This window comes from Trichoplusia ni, unplaced genomic scaffold, assembly GCF_003590095.1.
Source record: "Trichoplusia ni isolate ovarian cell line Hi5 unplaced genomic scaffold, tn1 tig00002180, whole genome shotgun sequence".
In the NCBI taxonomy this organism is placed as follows: domain Eukaryota; kingdom Metazoa; phylum Arthropoda; class Insecta; order Lepidoptera; family Noctuidae; genus Trichoplusia; species Trichoplusia ni.
Genome location: NW_020800217.1, coordinates 36,701 through 54,519, shown reverse-complemented (window position 1 = coordinate 54,519; position 17,819 = coordinate 36,701). Strand labels below are relative to the sequence as shown.

Genomic DNA, 17,819 nt, shown 5'->3' with positions numbered 1-17,819 from the left:
TAACCTAACCCAATTTAACCTATTCTTTATGAAGTTTGACCTAACATACCATGACCTTTCGTAGTGTGACCTAGCTTTGAATGACTTCACTCATCTTGACCTCACTTAGCTTGACCTCACTTGATATGACCTTACTTAGGGTGACCTCCCTTAGGTCAACCTCACCTTAAGGGGGGGGGGGCTTGATGTCCTTGACGCCTTTTACTCAGCTTGACCTTGACCTTTCTTAGCATAACCTAACTTATCATGACCCTTCTTGGAATGACCTCACTTAGGGTGACCTTATATTGAATGACCTCACTTAGCTTAGCTTGACCTTGCTTAGGGTGACCTTAAATACTTATGGTGAATTTACTTAGGTCAACCTCACCTTAAGGGGGGTTGGGGGGAGGGGGGGCTTGATGGCCTTGACGCCACTTACTCAGCTTGACCTTGACCTTTCGTAGCATAACCTTACTTATCATGACCCTTCGTGGAATGACCCTTCGTGGAATGACGTCACTTAGGGTGACCTTACATTGAATGACCTCACTTAGCTTAGCTTGACCTTGCTTAGGGTGACCTTAAATACTTATGGTGACCGCACTTATGTCAACCTCACCTATAGGGGGGGGGGGAGGGGGGGCTTGATGGCCTTGACGCCACTTACTCAGCTTGACCTTGACCTTTCGTAGCATAACCTAACTTATCATGACCCTTCGTGGAATGACCTCACTTAGGGTGACCTTCTCACTTAGCTTAGCTTGACCTTGCTTAGGGTGACCTTAAATACTTATGGTGAACTCACTTATGTCAACCTCACCTTGAGGGAGGGGGGGGGGCTTGATGGCCTTGACGCCACTTACTCAGCTTGTCCTTGACCTTTCGTAGCATAACCTAACTTATCATGACCATTCTTGGAATGACCTCACTTAGGGTGACCTTACATTGAATGACCTCACTAAACTTAGCTTGACCTTGCTTAGGGTGACCTTACTTACTTATGGTGACCTTACTTAGCTTGACCTCACTAGACATTAGCTAAGTTAAGTTAGGTTGACCTTAGGTTGACCTTACTTATGGTGACCCCACTTAGGTTGACCTCACCTTAAGGGGGGGGGGCGTGACGGCCTTGACGCCACTTACTAAGCTTGACCTTGACCTTTCGTAGCATGACCTTACTTATCATGACCATTCTTAGTAACCTACCGTAGCCCGAACTCACTTAGGGTGATCTTACTTAATATGACCTCCCTTAGCTTTAGCCTGACCTTACTTAAGACGGTTTTACCAAGGGTCGGTCTACAGCACATGCAGGTGTGGAATTTCTTTAAAAAAATCTATACAGCTGGTTTTCTTGTATGTTTCTCGTTCCGGTTGAATTTCGCAACTCAATTTCGCGATAAGCTAGCAGGCTGAAATTATCAGGGTAGCTTTAAACCCGATGATAATGCAATTTATTACTAAAAAAATGGCTGGACCAATTTTGATAAAATTTGAATGTAGTGACATTTAAAAATGTGTGATTTTAGATATTTAAAATGTTTATTTTAAAATTGATTAATCTTATTGCACGGGGTCGCGCACAACAAGTAGTAAACAATACATTAATAACTATAATAAAAAAAAAAAAAAAATTATTCACTTCTGACCTTATTTCGTGGAGTTACCCTAAAGGGGGGGGGGTGGTAAATAAACAACAGCTCGGTGTGTCGATAACGATTTTATAGTAATGTTCTAATAAAGTACAAATATTAACATTAAACATTGAATATCACCACAATATTTCACTATTCACAATAAGCTTTCCAATGGCAGAATTACATAATATACATAGAACTAAAACTTTACACCTTGAAGTGGTAAACAGCAAGACACTTAACTGCAACTTAAGGTTGAATTACTTTTTTATACGTGTACATTTTAGATTATATGAAATTTAAATGTTTAAAAAAAAAAAAAAAAAAAACCGGTGACAGTAGGCATAAAGTGTTTTATACAATTATCTTATTTGATATAATGAAGAAATTAAAACTCTTGGTCTTTGACCCCGGTAGCTAAGTTAGTAGAGCGTATGGCAGCCAGGAGTCGCCAGTTCGAGCCTGTGTGCGGTTTCAATTTTTTCATTGTATCATTTATATTTCATAGCAGCACTTTGTACATCATAAATAAACAATTTTAACAACAGGCAACAACTTTATTAAGTATCTTGCAAAAGCAAACACGGAGCAATTGACAGCAATAATTGTGGAATCATCGCTGACAATTTACAAACTTTTGTATAGATATAAAACTATCATAAGTTACAAGTATGTATGGACACGTTGTCTGTATATTGAGCGTCGTTTCTCTGGCTGTTGGTAACTCGGCTATCTGTCGGGTTGGTCGGACTTGTCGGACTGCTCGTGTTGCTCGGACTTGTCGGAGGCGTCGTGTTGCTCGTGTTCGTCGGTCTTGTAGTTCTCAGTCTGCATGTCGTTGAGTCCGAGCTCTTCGTTCTGTTCGAATGTTCGCTCGTAGAACGTTATTTTGAGACCTGATGGATATGGATTATTATTTGTAATTTATCAACTTATTATTAGCTTTATTATAACTAATATGTAATTAAAACTGTGCGCCACAGGTTGGCAAAGATTCACGATTGTTTGTTTTTAATTAATTTCATCAATATATATATTCATCAATATATGTACCAACTAACTGTATGAAAGTCAACCATGTCGTGATAAAACCTTTATTTATTATAATAAGTTTCTCAGGTAATAAGACTGCTTTCATCTAAAACTTTTTTTTTGAATTGTCCAAAAAGGTCAACATTTTCTATCTTTAGTAATATACAAAAAGACTAACAGAAAAAGTTGCCTGTAGGTATAGATAAACAGAAGCGACATTAGCAATGAACCGGTCGCTCTGGAGAGGCCTAAGTCCAGCAGTGGACAGCTATAGGCTGAGATGATGATGAATATTAGCAAAAAAATCGCGCAATTTTGTATTCGCAAATTTCGATATTGCGTCCAAATAACGTATTATTTTTTAGTATGTTTATTGTAAAGTGTATTATTCAATATCTCACCATCATCGGGCTCCTCGGGGTCATCGGCGAGGCTCTGCGCGTACGAGTTCCCCGCGGGGTCGTCCAGGATGATGGTGACGGGGAACTCACCGCGGAGGACCGCGTCTAGCTTCTCTGTGAACCTGGGCTGGGAGGGAGACGTGAGATTAGTACACACCTGCTGCGGGACAAAGAGGCAACATAGGAGGAATTTGCAAATTCGGTTAGTAAGTAAAACGATCGGTGTGTTAAACCAGGAGTCGCAGGTTCAAAACCTGTCTCGTTTTATTTTCTATCAACTACTAATCGTTTCACTTGCGTTGTACCCTTCCTCGTTGTTATTTTACAGATTTTTTTTTGCCGCATCTTTTCCATGTTTTCACACCGTTTAAACCTTTGTTGGAGTAAGTAGTACGAATATTTTAAATTATCCAAATCGGTTTACCCGTTCTCGAGTTTTAGGGACCGGCACGGTTCTCGAGCGCTGACCTTTAATCTTTTTGTCATGAGTGTAGGATACGCATATCGATCTCTAGTCTTCCGCCGAGCGCTCAAGATCCATGCCGGTACCTATACAGGGTGTCCCAAAACTCAACGATAATCTGAAACCGGATGAAAGGCCAAGTGATAACAGATCAGGGAAAAATATTTAAAAAAAATCCATATCATTCACTTCAGCGATAGGAGACATATTTTTTGCATGCATTAATTTATAGTTGCGATTAATAGCAACGTTAATGAAGATCACAGTGAAATTGTTACATTGGTGATCACAGGACTTAAAATGCGACGAGGGTTGTCGAATTTCAACTTTTATATTTTTCCCTGATCTGTTGAATGGGCCTTTCATCCGGCCTCAGACCATCACAGAGTAGTAGGTGCGTGTGTACTGACTCCCGCAGGGCGCGCGGGTTGAGGCCGGGCGCGTCGCCCAGCAGGCCGGGGCAGGCGCGCAGCTGGTCGCGCGTGGCCGCCAGCGCGCCCTCCGCGGTGGAGAAGCGCCCCCCCAGCGCGCGCCCGCCCACCTCCAGCTCCAGCTCCGGGATCTCCATGCTGCACGTCTCCGACTGCCACCGCACGGAGGAAGGACAAGATGCAATTCAAAAACAAATATTGAGGGCAAAGATTACTTTAATATAAAACAAAATAGATTGAAGATCTATAATGTAACAATCAAAGGGAATCAAAACAAGGGGAAAAATAAAATTTATATGTGGTACTAAGGCGGTCTTTACATTTTGAAGGACAGTGTACAATTTAATTTAGCATCTTGCACCAGGAGAAAAACACACCAGGCCTTGTAGACCCAGTAGAACATGTCTCCTCGCTAACGCTGACGCATCCCTCAAACGTATTGAACTGACAAGTCAGAGTCACGTCACTTGTTGAAGAGGAGTGTCATTTACTGTTCTTGTGCATGTGACTTTAATGTTAGTGAAATCCCTAGCGACAGTATGATTAAATTCCATAATAAGTTGCCGGGTAGTTATCCTGACAGGCTCCCAGAGCCACTTGACGCCTACCACCCGTCACTAAAGACCATGTGGTGGGTGTTACCTTGAGCAGGTCCCGCGAGAAGTCCTGCGGTCCGGCCACGCGCACCTCGATCCTGACGCCCTTCTCCTCCACGCCGCCGCCAGACTTCACCTGCACACACACAACAACGGAATCAGGAACGTCGTGTAAGGCGTACTATTACCTAATACTCCTATAAAGGAGACAATGTTTCACGATGAAGCGGGTAGACCAATTCTGATAAGATTTGCGTAACTTAGAAATTGGATGCACATAATATGATTGTTTTTAAGTACTTTTTGAAGATTAGAAATGCTTTTTATTATGTTCATCGTTTACGAAAGACTTATATTATAAATCTGGAGCAATTTTTTTTTATGTAAATGACTGAATACTTCAATTGAAAACACAAACAGTAGATGGTAGCCGGTAAGAGTTAAAAATACTTCTCAGATATGTCCATGATTCTCATACACATATGTGTATGTATGTATGTATGACTCACCTCGTTAGTTCTGTGCCCGCAGTAGTCGCAGGAGGTCGCCATGATGATAACCTCTTTGAAGTGAGGAATGTCTGATAACATACAAGGAAATAAGTGTCCAGTCGCTTCTGAAGATCACCTTCAAAGAGCCGCCGACCTAAGTCTTGCTACGCGCCTAGAGAAACGAAAAATAACAAAACCCTTGATATCGACTATTCCGAGCTATGCTATGCTAGAAACTACGGAAAACGTTAAAACAACGCGATTTCCGCGATATTGACTTTTGGAGTTTCACCGAGCTACGCCGACCTAAGTCTTGCTACGCGCCTAGAGAAACGAAAAATAACAAAACTCACGGATCACCTTGATATCGACTATTCCGAGCTATGCTTTGCTAGAAACTACGGAAAACGTTAAAACAACGCGATTTAAGCGATATCGACTTTTGGAGTTTCGCCGAGCTACGCTGACCTAAGTCTTGCTACGAAACCCCCGAGAAACGAGAAATAACAAAACTCACGGATCACCTTGATATCGACTATTCCGAGCTATGCTATGCTAGAAACTACGGAAAACGTAAAAACAACGCGATTTCCGCGATATCGACTTTTGGAGTTTCGCCGAGCTACGCCGACCTAAGTCTTGCTACGCGCCTAGAGAAACGAAAAATAACAAAACTCACGGATCACCTTGATATCGACTATTCCGAGCTATGCTTTGCTAGAAACTACGGAAAACGTTAAAACAACGCGATTTAAGCGATATCGACTTTTGGAGTTTCGCCGAGCTACGCTGACCTAAGTCTTGCTACGAAACCCCCGAGAAACGAGAAATAACAAAACTCACGGATCACCTTGATATCGACTATTCCGAGCTATGCTATGCTAGAAACTACGGAAAACGTAAAAACAACGCGATTTCCGCGATATCGACTTTTGGAGTTTCGCCGAGCTACGCCGACCTAAGTCTTGCTACGCGCCTAGAGAAACGAAAAATAACAAAACTCACGGATCACCTTGATATCGACTATTCCGAGCTATGCTTTGCTAGAAACTACGGAAAACGTTAAAACAACGCGATTTAAGCGATATCGACTTTTGGAGTTTCGCCGAGCTACGCTGACCTAAGTCTTGCTACGAAACCCCCGAGAAACGAGAAATAACAAAACTCACGGATCACCTTGATATCGACTATTCCGAGCTATGCTATGCTAGAAACTACGGAAAACGTTAAAACAACGCGATTTCCGCGATATCGACTTTTGGAGTTTCGCCGAGCTACGCCGACCTAAGTCTTGCTACGCGCCCAGAGGAACGAAAAATTACAAAACTCACGGATCACCTTGATATCGACTATTTTGAGCTATGCTATGCTAGAAACTACGGAAAACGTTAAAACAACGCGATTTCCGCGATATCGACTTTTGGAGTTTCGCCGAGCTACGCCGACCTAAGTCTTGCTACGCGCCTAGAGAAACGAAAAATAACAAAACTCACGGATCACCTTGATATCGACTATTCCGAGCTTTGCTATGCTAGAAACTACGGAAAACGTTAAAACAACGCGATTTCCGCGATATCGACTTTTGGAGTTTCACCGAGCTACGCCGACCTAAGTCTTGCTACGCGCCTAGAGAAACGAAAAATAACAAAACTCACGGATCACCTTGATATCGACTATTCCGAGCTATACTTTGCTAGAAACTACGGAAAACGTTAAAACAACGCGATTTAAGCGATATCGACTTTTGGAGTTTCGCCGAGCTACGCTGACCTAAGTCTTGCTACGAAACCCCCGAGAAACGAGAAATAACAAAACTCACGGATCACCTTGATATCGACTATTCCGAGCTATGCTATGCTAGAAACTACGGAAAACGTTAAAACAACGCGATTTCCGCGATATCGACTTTTCGAACTGCACTTTGTCAGGCTCCTGGATATCGTGAAAAAAATAAATTCTATTTGTTTGTTTTCAAGACGCTTTGCACAGACGTAGTGTTCATCTGAATTATATATCCGTTAGAATATAATCGCAGTAAGTCTAGTAATATGTGCAGCGAACCTGATGATCTTAGTTGCTGCTCCAGCTCGTGATGGTCGTGTCCACGTGATACCGCGTAATGTGCGTGCATTGGAACTCCCTTGTAATGGCTGCTAGTCCGGACCGTTGCCGTAGGACTCCATAGAAGTTCTAGAATAAGCAGTTGATTATTGAACAAACAGAGTCTCATTAAAAAAAGAAGATTCTTATAAGATCTTGTTAAAAAGAGGTGATCCTTTGCAGGGTTGAAGTGCTTTTTAAGCGAGACCTTGAACTTTAATCTTAAATGTAATGTTTAATAGTGTATCTATTCGGCCGCGAAGCAACAGGCCGTTGTTTTCCTTTAAGAAGCGACAAAGGATTGTTACAGGAACGGTCTTACTGTCTTAACTTAAATCTTCAATAGCGATGTTGGTTATCCCTCGGCCATGGCCGTTTTTTAACCGCTAATGTAAGTTTATTGTGATTACTATAATTAACTTTTACATTGAACCAAAATTACTGCAAGAAAAATTTGACGTTGACAATCAAATATGTGAATGTGATAAGTGATTGCTCCATATCTAGTAGATTACAGTATTAAAAAACGTTTGTGTATTTCAGAAAAGGGGGAATGCGTACGTCGGAAATATGGAATTTTGCAGGGTCAAAAAAACATCAAAAATCTCATTTATAGAGGTTTGTCGTTTATAACACATTTTCTATACTTTTTCTGGCACCGTTTAATAAACTTAACTCCCATCCATTGTGTTTTGGCTTCGTATTTAAAAAAAAAACAAACTTTGTGGAGTCGATATAAGTATCACCAGTACCCAATATCTTACTGCAAGGTTATCTAAAGAACTAATTAGACATTTAATAGGAGTTGACTTGACGGGCCTGTTGGTCTAGACTGTCTAGAGGTTAGTGACCCTGACTGCTATACCAGAGGTCGTGGGTTCGACAGGACAAATGTTTATGTGATGAGCATGATCATTTGTTCTGGTGTCTGGGTGTAATTTATCTATAATATGTATGTATTTAGAAATATATCAGTTGTCTGGTTACCATAACACAAGCTCTGCTTAGCTTGGGATCAGATAACCGAGGGTGAGTTGTCCCAGGATGTATATAGGGATATATTTGCTAGTTATGATCACTTAAGATAGGACTCTTAATTAACAACATAGACACCCGGTTTGAGAACAAGCTCCGTATTCTTTAAAAAAAACCGACTATTTATCATAACTAGCATATTCCTACTAACATACACGTAATAAGTCTAGTAATATGTGCACTGAACCTGAAAATCTTAGAAGCAGCTCCAGAACATCGTAATGTATACCACGGCGTCGCGCGGCGGCGGTGTGCGGGCGCATCGGCCGTGCCAGAACTCTGAAACTGTCAGCGAGCTTGCTGAATCAACATGAAAGGCTTGTTTTATAGATTACACTCGATTTTGTAGATTAGCGCCAAAATAAAACTAGAACAGAGCGAATTTGTTTCGCGGCTCAGTTGTGTAAGTATCTACGAATAGCATAAAAAACACTTGGATGGCAAATCAATTTCGTGATCGGTACCCACAAAATTACTTGACACCAACAAATTGATGACCATATCGCTGCTCCTTGTAAAACACTGGTACTTTGCTGAAACCGGTTAGACTGGTAGCCGACCGCAACATAGTTGGGATAAGGCTAGGCCGATGATGATGAACGTTGCTTGATTTCCGCTTTAAGTGACGTGTTTATATTGTCACGTATTTAACGCGGCGACAAAGTAATCTCGCAACAACTTGGCGGCGAATATAAAGCAGAGAATAAGCTTTTGTATTTAATACAAAGAGGTTTTTTATTAAATTAACTGAATTGAGAATCAAATATGCACATGGTCATAAAAAAAAACCTACCCTTTGCAACATTTTATAAGGTCTATATAATGGAAATTGCGGCATGCAAAAATAGTATTAGTCTAATATTTGAACTTTATTAGTGGAGGATTAAATAAGTATGGGTCTTTAGTCTGAACGACCCAAAATGAATGGACCGCGTTCGTTCGAAAGAAACCAAAAATAGTCTTCGTCATAATAGACTGGCGATTTTTTTATATTTGATGACTTAGCCTACATAATAACTAAAATTTAAATGTGTTTTAGCCGACTACCTCATAAGGAAGGTACTATTTTTCAAACATATTAACATAAGTATTTATGTGACATGGTATGGTATGAACAATACTTATATTTTGATGCAAGTGACACTGGGCAGTAGGTCAGGCAGGAGTAGGCAGGAGGTTATAGATCTAACCTAACCTAATATTAAAATGCGTACTTACGCAATTAGTTTCACACCCCTGCGTTTTGGCAGTTGGTGGTACATATAATGTAAACACCACCCGCGCCGCGGCCTCCATTTTGCTTCTCAACCAACTCATTTGTCGATTTTTCAATACTTCACGATTCTACAAACAAAAATTACCATATATTGTCCTAATACTTAAAATTAGGGCCAGTTTTAATTTTTCCAGCTCTTGCAATTGAGTATCTGAAAGTGTATTCTTATATGGAACCCAATAGTTGCTCAAAATACAATATTTCATATCCCACTGTTAATATTACATGCCCGGTCATTACTTTTATTTAATTTTTCCTGTTTCATATAAATATTTGCTATCTTAAATTGGCAGCCATTATTTAGTTAAATTTATAGATCTTATGTTTTGTAGCTCATTATAATGTAGTGTCGCTATAATATTAAACCACCAGTTTTTTTTAACCATATAGGTAATCGCCTAGTTATTAGTAGCGTCAATAATAATTTGCAGTTTTAATATTTATATAAAAGCTGTAATATCTCACCTGGATATGACAAAAATGACTTTAATTAGCTATCACGGTTCTGTTTCTTCACATTGCTCATGGAACCCGAAGACGAGAGAGATAACAAAAAACACATATTATGCAACTCGGAAGTAACGAGATGTTCTAGACATAGATTTAAAACACATAATACAGATTCATTATTTTATGGACTTTAACGAGTTTCTTTGCTTCATCAATCAACTTAGACTGGTTTTGACTGTAGTTTCAATCCCAAAACGTCCCAAAACCAAAATGTTCGAAAATTACACGCAAATGTGAATATCTAATAAAACCTAGGTAATTTAAAAAGTATCCACTATCTAATAGTGAGTCGCTACCTACTGTTGAACACCGCCTCTGCGAACTCGTTCGGCACTCACAGTTAGTTTAACTAATTGCACAATTTCATTATACTGACTACCTATCGGAGGAATGATACTTCTTTACCTGGTGACTACCGCATACTACCCCCGAACAAACTTACATTTTGTTTAAGTGAACTACCCTCCTCCAGCTATCTTAAATTAATTTGTGTTTCCAGAATATTAATAAAATTACCGCTTAACAATAAAAAAGACTCGCCACAATAGTATTCAACTTGTGTAAGATTACTTATTGAAAAATTTACAGTTACAAAATTACAGTTCGGTTCAGAAGATTTTAATGAACTTCTACAAAAATCTTTAAAATACTTAAGGTAAAAGCACCTATTACGGAGGTATTTCGCAACATTTGAAAGTAAGAAACAAAAATAAGCATTTGTAGGTATTTCTAAAGGTGGAAAAAAATTCTATCGCTAAAAGTGGAATTTATATGTTGTATTGCTGTTGAGACTATGATTCTGTTGATAATATTTCTTATTTAAAAAAAATATTTTTATAGTCTGGTCGATTTTCCCTAATACGGAGGTACAATTTCGCTCAGATCCTATTACTGCGTTAGACGGCTCCTAATACGGAGGGTCAGAACTTATATTCATTAAAGTTCCGCACAAATAATATGTATTTAAAAATATTAATGTGTTAGTAACGTAATTCGTAAGCTTTTCATTTATTGAAAATTGATTCTATTAAATTGCGTATTAAACACACTTGACCGTTATTCGAAACCTAATAAAACATGAGAGAATAGCATTCTTGATTTCCGGCTAGTACAGCCGTGCGGAAACGGGCCAACCACTGTTTCCATCTCGCTCTAACGCTGCTCCCACCATACTACCCCACCACCACAGGCAGCTCGCGACTCCATCGCGTTCTGGTATCATTGGCGTTTTGATTTTTGACCTGAACGGTCACTAGTAGAAGGAAAGTACTGATCCAGCTTTATTTCCTTTGTGTCGTGCGGTTACGTATATAGGTAATGAACCCAATAATCTGAGTGATACAAACTTGTAAGTTTTCTTGTAAGAATAAAATTGCTTTCGGGTTATTCTGGTAAGTACCTACCACCGATTTCATCGTTGCTTTTCTGCGATGTTTTTAAGACTGATGATAATTGTCTGATACGATTATTGTACTACCTACAAATAGTATAATTATTGCTAAAAGGTTACGAATTAATTTCTAACGAAGTCGTTATTTTAAATTTATAATCTTGTTTTGATTTCTACCTACAAGGAGTGATTTATTTTTAACGGTGTTACCGTTCGATATACTTATTTAGTATAACTGTGAGTTAATTGTCGTTTTACTCTAAGCAGGGGATTCAAATATTGGTTGATGCAATGGACAAGCCAGCCACTGAAGCAAAAGAAGGCGCGGTAGGAGAAATTCGAAGTACTCTACCAAGAAAGCGAAGACGATCAGTGAGCTCTGAATCAAGTGTTAGTAGCTCCTCATCTACTAGTTCGAGCTCATCGAGTGAGAGTTGTGCCCGTCGCAATAGCAGACGTCGAAAGAAGCACAAAGCTAAAAAGAGACGTAACACAAGTAAGTTGAACAAACTAATTGCTGAAGTGTCTAGTTTAAAGCACAAGCTGAGCGAACGGCAATGTAGTACCCCAAGAGAATACTACCTAGAGGAACCTAGCACTTACTTAGACGCGAATATTAGTGGCGACTTGTTTGAAGGAGAAGCTAGCGGGGTTTGCACTCCGGGACTACCTCGTAATGATGCCAGGGTTGGTTGTGATGACTCATTTAAGCTCAGCATTGGGACAAAGCTAAAGGAACCTACCGTCCCTCGGGCGTCATCAGCATTTCTGAATCACTTAAACGATTTCCAACACTTTGGGCAATCCGACTGGAGTAGTGTGCGTTATGCGGATGTGCAGAAGTTGTATGTTTACGAACCAGGCTTCACTAATCTTGAACTTAATGAGGAAGTGAGACGCTATGACACCACAAGATTTACAGCAAACATGGAAAAAGCTTTTTCAGGTTTAACTTATGCACTACTGAAACAAAGGGATACAATGCAAAACGCGATGCGTGATTTTCTAACATGGGCACACCAGACTGAACAACTGAGCTATAACAATGTTGCGGAGAAATTAAGCGAGATGTTCACTTTAGGTGAGTACCCTAAAGTGACCAGTGACATTTTTCAACTCGTGTGTGGGCATAGAGCGGAGCTAGTTCAATACAGAAGAGAAGCAATAATAGCTTCGGTGAGAGATCAGTATCACAAAAGCGCTTTACGCAAGATACCACCATCGTGTTCGCATCTATTTGATAGCGACAAATTTACAGCTCTGCTCGAAAAATCGGGAGGAGTGCAGTCAGTATTTTGGCCAAAATCTAAGGATCGCAATCACTCTGCACCGCAGAACGATCCTGGCCTGTCTCGACAATCAGCGAACACATCATATGGCCCTTCATCAAAACCCTCCCGAGTACCAAAACCAGGGAACAAGCCGATTCCTGGTAGGAACAACTATGACCAGAATCGTCAGTCCTTTCGAGGCAAATCAGCGAAAAGAGGGCGACGATACGAAGACCACAAAGGGCGCAGACCAAACTCCCCCTCATCCCACCGGGATAGGAGAGAACAAGTTAAACGAAAATATTGACTCTCAAATGCCTTTCCGTGCCGGTCAGCTTCAATTTTACCGCAGCCGATGGGAAGCACTAGGGGCACCGCCCTACATTCTCAAAATTATAGAGGGTTATCGCATCCCGTTCAAAAGAAAGCCACCGCTGGGCCGAAATTTCCAACACCTACAAACGAGACACTCACCACAGATGTCAAAAATAATTTTGGAAATGTTGTCACAAGGGGTAATACAAGAGTCAAAACCATCTCCAAGTTTTGTATCGACGATATTTCTGCGGCCAAAAAGCGACGGCACGGCAAGGCCAATTTTCAATCTGAAGAAACTGAACGAGTATGTTCATACCGACAAATTTCGCCTTATAAACATTCACAAGGTGCCGGATTTTCTCCAGGAAAGGGACTGGTTGGCCAAAATAGATTTAAACCAGGCATATTTTCATTTGCATATTGCGCACGCACACCAACGGTTCCTGCGTCTAATATACAACGACAAGCTGTATCAGATGACATGCCTGCCGTTCGGCCTGAGCTCTGCTCCCAAAACGTTTGCCACAATAACGAATTGGATAGCTCAAATATTGCGAGACCAAGGCATTCGAACGCTAGTTTTTCTCGACGATTTTTTAATTGTTCATCAGAGTCCCAGAGTTCTACAAGCTCACATCGCAATCACAGAAGACCTTCTGGAGCATTTGGGATGGATAATAAACAGGAAAAAATCCGTCCTAACTCCACAAAAGTCTCTGGCATACCTAGGCATTGTGTGGGATACATGGAGGAATCAAAAACACCTTCCAGAAAGGACAGCATCCAGGTTGAACAGCTACGTCAAAAACATTTTGAATTCGTCACGAACGAACCTCAAACAGTTGCAAACATTAATAGGAACATTAAACTTTGCAAGTTTTGCTGTGACGAGGGGAAGGCTGAACTATCGAGCGCTTCAAAAACATGCAAACGCACTGCTGAAAGCAAACCCCAATACAAAGGTTCAGCTAAGTCCAAGAGCAAGGAGCGAACTATTTTGGTGGCGGGCGAATCACAAAACTCCATCTGTCATTCACAGTCCCCTACCATCGCACTATTTAACGACAGATGCAAGCGACATGGGCTGGGGAGCAAAGCTGGACAACATAAGCTTACAAGGCCCTTGGACAGAGATGGAACAGAAATTACATTGCAACCAAAAAGAGCTCATAGCTATAATAAAGGTCTTACGAGATCGGTGTCATTACCTGAGCACGACAGCTTTACTGGTGCAATGCGACAACAAGACCACCGTGTCTTACCTACGCAACGAAGGGGGGACGAAATCGGAAGCCCTAACAAATCTTGCAGCAGACGCGTTCTCGATTTTAGATCGGCACAATATTCACATGACGATCTACCATTTACCTGGCAGTTACAATTCGGAGGCAGATCACCTGTCGCGGCAGAAAAACCCTCCAGAGTGGCATCTTCTGCCCAGGATAACAGATGTGATTTTTTCGAAATGGGGAACGCCGCAGATCGACCTCTTCGCGTCTCGGCGGGCACGTGTCCTACAGAGCTATTGTACACTGGACAGATCCGATCCTCAGGCCGTGTGTTACGACGCTCTAGCAATGAAATGGAACTACGCGCTAGCATGGGTGTTCCCACCGCCTTATCTACTGCCCAGGGTACTAGCTCATCTGAACAAAGCAAAAGGGGTTTACCTGATAGTAGCACCCCGGTGGAACAAAGTATATTGGAGGCCGGACCTGAAGAGCAGAGCATTAGATCCCCCGTTCACGATCAGGGACCTACCCAAGGTATTAGTGGATGTCTCAACCGGAGCCCCACCAAAAAACGTGACTACAATGACACTCGAAGTCTGGAGATGTGGGGGTGGGAACCAACTTTAAAGGATTGGTCGGAAGAACAAAAAGCCCTCTTGATGTCCAGCTGGCGTAAGTCTAGCCTGAACACTTACAAACCAGCCTGGAAGAGATGGATAAGCTGGACCATGAAGAACGAAGTTGATTCACGCAACCCAACAGGCTCTCAATTTGCGAGATTCCTGGCTGACTTACATCAAGTGGACGGACTTTCCCTGAGCACCATTCTAGTTCACAAGTCTGCGGTTGCTACCTTCTGCGATCCAGATAACCGATATAAATTAAGTTCTCATACTCTTGTGAGACAGGTCCTCAAATCAATTTCATTAGCACATCCTAAGCAACCAAAGCCGCCTATTTGGGATATAGATACGCTAGTTGCATATTTGAGCAAAAAGAATGCTGAAACTGTAAGTTTCTACGAGGTCTCCTGTCAAACTGCGGCAATCCTTCTTCTGTGCTCGGGGCGACGCATTCACGACCTTACTCTTCTCCGGATCTCGCCACAACACTGCATTCAATCTGAAGATAATATAATCTTCTGGCCAGCTTACGGATCAAAAACGGATTCAGCTAATCGCATCCAGTCAGGCTGGAAGCTCCTACATAACAAAGATAATAAGAGTCTAGATCCAGTGTACTGGATCAAACGTTTAATTAAGCTGTCTCAACCGAGAAGAGAATTATTATCATCAAACAACTTGTTTTTAAGCACTTGCGGGACCCCTAAACCAGCGACTCGAACTATAATCGCTGGGTGGATTAAGAAGACCCTAAAAGAAGCCGGCATTGAAGCTACACCAGGCAGTTTCAGATCGGCGGTGGCGTCAAAGAATTGGACTGAACAGTTTCAATTAGACGAAATACTCTCAAGAGGCAACTGGAAATCGGCCAATACTTTCAAAAAATTCTATTGCCGGGAGATTCGGTCAAATACTTGTAATCTGATTACTACTCATTTTGAGCCTGTAGATTAAAGCACAGTGATTACTTCTCGTATCAAGTCATGTACCAGTATGATATAATTATGTACCTCATATTTGGTGTCCCTTAATACTTAATATATTCAAATAAGAATGATTGAGCAATTTCATATTGGTTATTATTTAAACTACATTTTGTCACATTGGCGTCACACCACCAGGCGATAACAAACACGTCTCTCATGTTTTATTAGGTTTCGAATAACGGTCAAGTGTGTTTAATAGAGACATTTTACCTGAAAATAAAATGTTTATTAAACATACTTACCTTATTCGAAACCTAATAAAACATGAGAGAATAGCATTCTTGATTTCCGGCTAGTACAGCCGTGCGGAAACGGGCCAACCACTGTTTCCATCTCGCTCTAACGCTGCTCCCACCATACTACCCCACCACCACAGGCAGCTCGCGACTCCATCGCGTTCTGGTATCATTGGGTTTCCTCATGTTTTGTGACCAGGCAGGTATGAAGTTATTAGGTTTCGAATAAGGTAAGTATGTTTAATAAACATTTTATTTTCAGGTAAAATGTCTCTAATAAAATTAATCATGAATGATTTTTTTCATTTCTCCATTTTGAGTAACTCTAACAATGACATCTTAAAAATATGTATGGGACCCAAATACGGCTAGGCCTATAATAAATAAGAGTTCCCTCTATTGAACTACTGTTGTTGAGCTCGCCTTCTGTAATAAGTATTTTTTTTCCCAGAAATTCTGACCTTGATAAGTAGCATGTAGCAGTAAATTACTGACTGTAACGAAAAACTTGCAAAAATAAAAAGTGATCGTGACAATGCGGCGGATAGTTAATTGAGAGGAATTGAACATGAAGATTACTTGGACTTCTCACACGGGAAAGAGCTACGTAAAGTTGCCCGTCTAAAAACAAGATCTACGCCAGCAACTCCTAGGGCCTACCTTGAGCCTTATTTATTGTCATGCCGTAACATAAAGCTACAGGAAACTGTATTTTCTTAAATTGAAATGGAAAATTGTTGAGAATCAATGGTATTCGAGGGATTAAATCACTTTCCCCGGCACCCGCCGTTCCACAGAACGACGTCTATGGATAAAACTAAAAAATAAGGTACAATTATACCAAGTTTCATCGAAATCGAACAGTTATTTTTCACGTGTTGCCTGAACATACAGACGGACAGACAGACAAAATAAATTTTAATCACATATTTGGGTTTGGTGTCGATCCAGTAACACCCCTGCTGTTTATTTTTTCAATATTTACAATGTTAAAGAATTGACCCTTCTACAGATTTATTAAATGTATAGATAGATGAATAGAACCGTAATAGGAGATGTAAGAACCCCACACGGAGTTACCTGGAAAGAATTACCGCCGTAATAGGAAAACTACTCATGTTTTCGATGATCCTAATTCTGACTCATAAATATTTCGATAAACAAAAGAGTAAAATGCCTAATCCAACATTAACAGTTTTTCGGCTCAGATTTGTAAAACTCAAGTTAAAATTTATACAAAATAAATGTTTTGTGGTAAATTAAAATACACCTTCCCATTGCTGCCTCTTCTCAGAAAATAACATTTTGTACTCGACGTTTTAATATTTAACTAGAGTTCTAATTAAGAACACATACCACAGAATATGGTTTCTAAGTTATGTGATTAATCATTATTTCAACTGAACTTTATAATAGTACTTATTATTTTTATGAAGTCAAATAATACTGATATTACTACAATAAATTAAACTAAACTAATACTTACATTTTGAAAGCTATATCAATATAAAAAGAAAAATATACATTATTTACAAAACGTCAAAAAAGACATCCTCATCCCTGCCAAAGTCGGGAAACGTGCCCAGAAGGCTGGCTGCATTGCCACGTTGTATGGCAATGCTAATTCTTTGGGCAAAAACTGAACTTGAAACTAATTAAAAAAGTTAATCAATTGAAAGCTATAAACAATTAAACATGTCTAGTACTTTTCCTATATCGGAGTCATACCACCGTATTAGGATTAATCTACAAAATTTGTATCGTATTACGGCGGTATTTTATTTTTATTTTTTTTGGTTAAAATTGACT

At 40.3% G+C, this 17,819-nt stretch overlaps 1 protein-coding gene across 1 annotated transcript; it reads right to left on the bottom strand.

Moving 5' to 3' along the window:
- Positions 1-1,683: 1,683 nt before the first annotated feature.
- LOC113507478 (zinc finger protein ZPR1-like) lies at positions 1,684-8,470 on the bottom strand. The gene is made up of 7 exons (XM_026890331.1): positions 8,356-8,470; positions 7,095-7,223; positions 5,052-5,122; positions 4,589-4,678; positions 3,926-4,098; positions 3,053-3,174; positions 1,684-2,515 (listed from the first exon to the last, which is right to left on the bottom strand). The coding sequence occupies exons 1-7, from the start codon at positions 8,429-8,431 to the stop codon at positions 2,349-2,351; spliced, it is 828 nt and encodes a 275-aa protein (XP_026746132.1). The 5' UTR covers positions 8,432-8,470; the 3' UTR covers positions 1,684-2,348.
- Between the last annotated feature and the right edge of the window lie 9,349 nt (positions 8,471-17,819).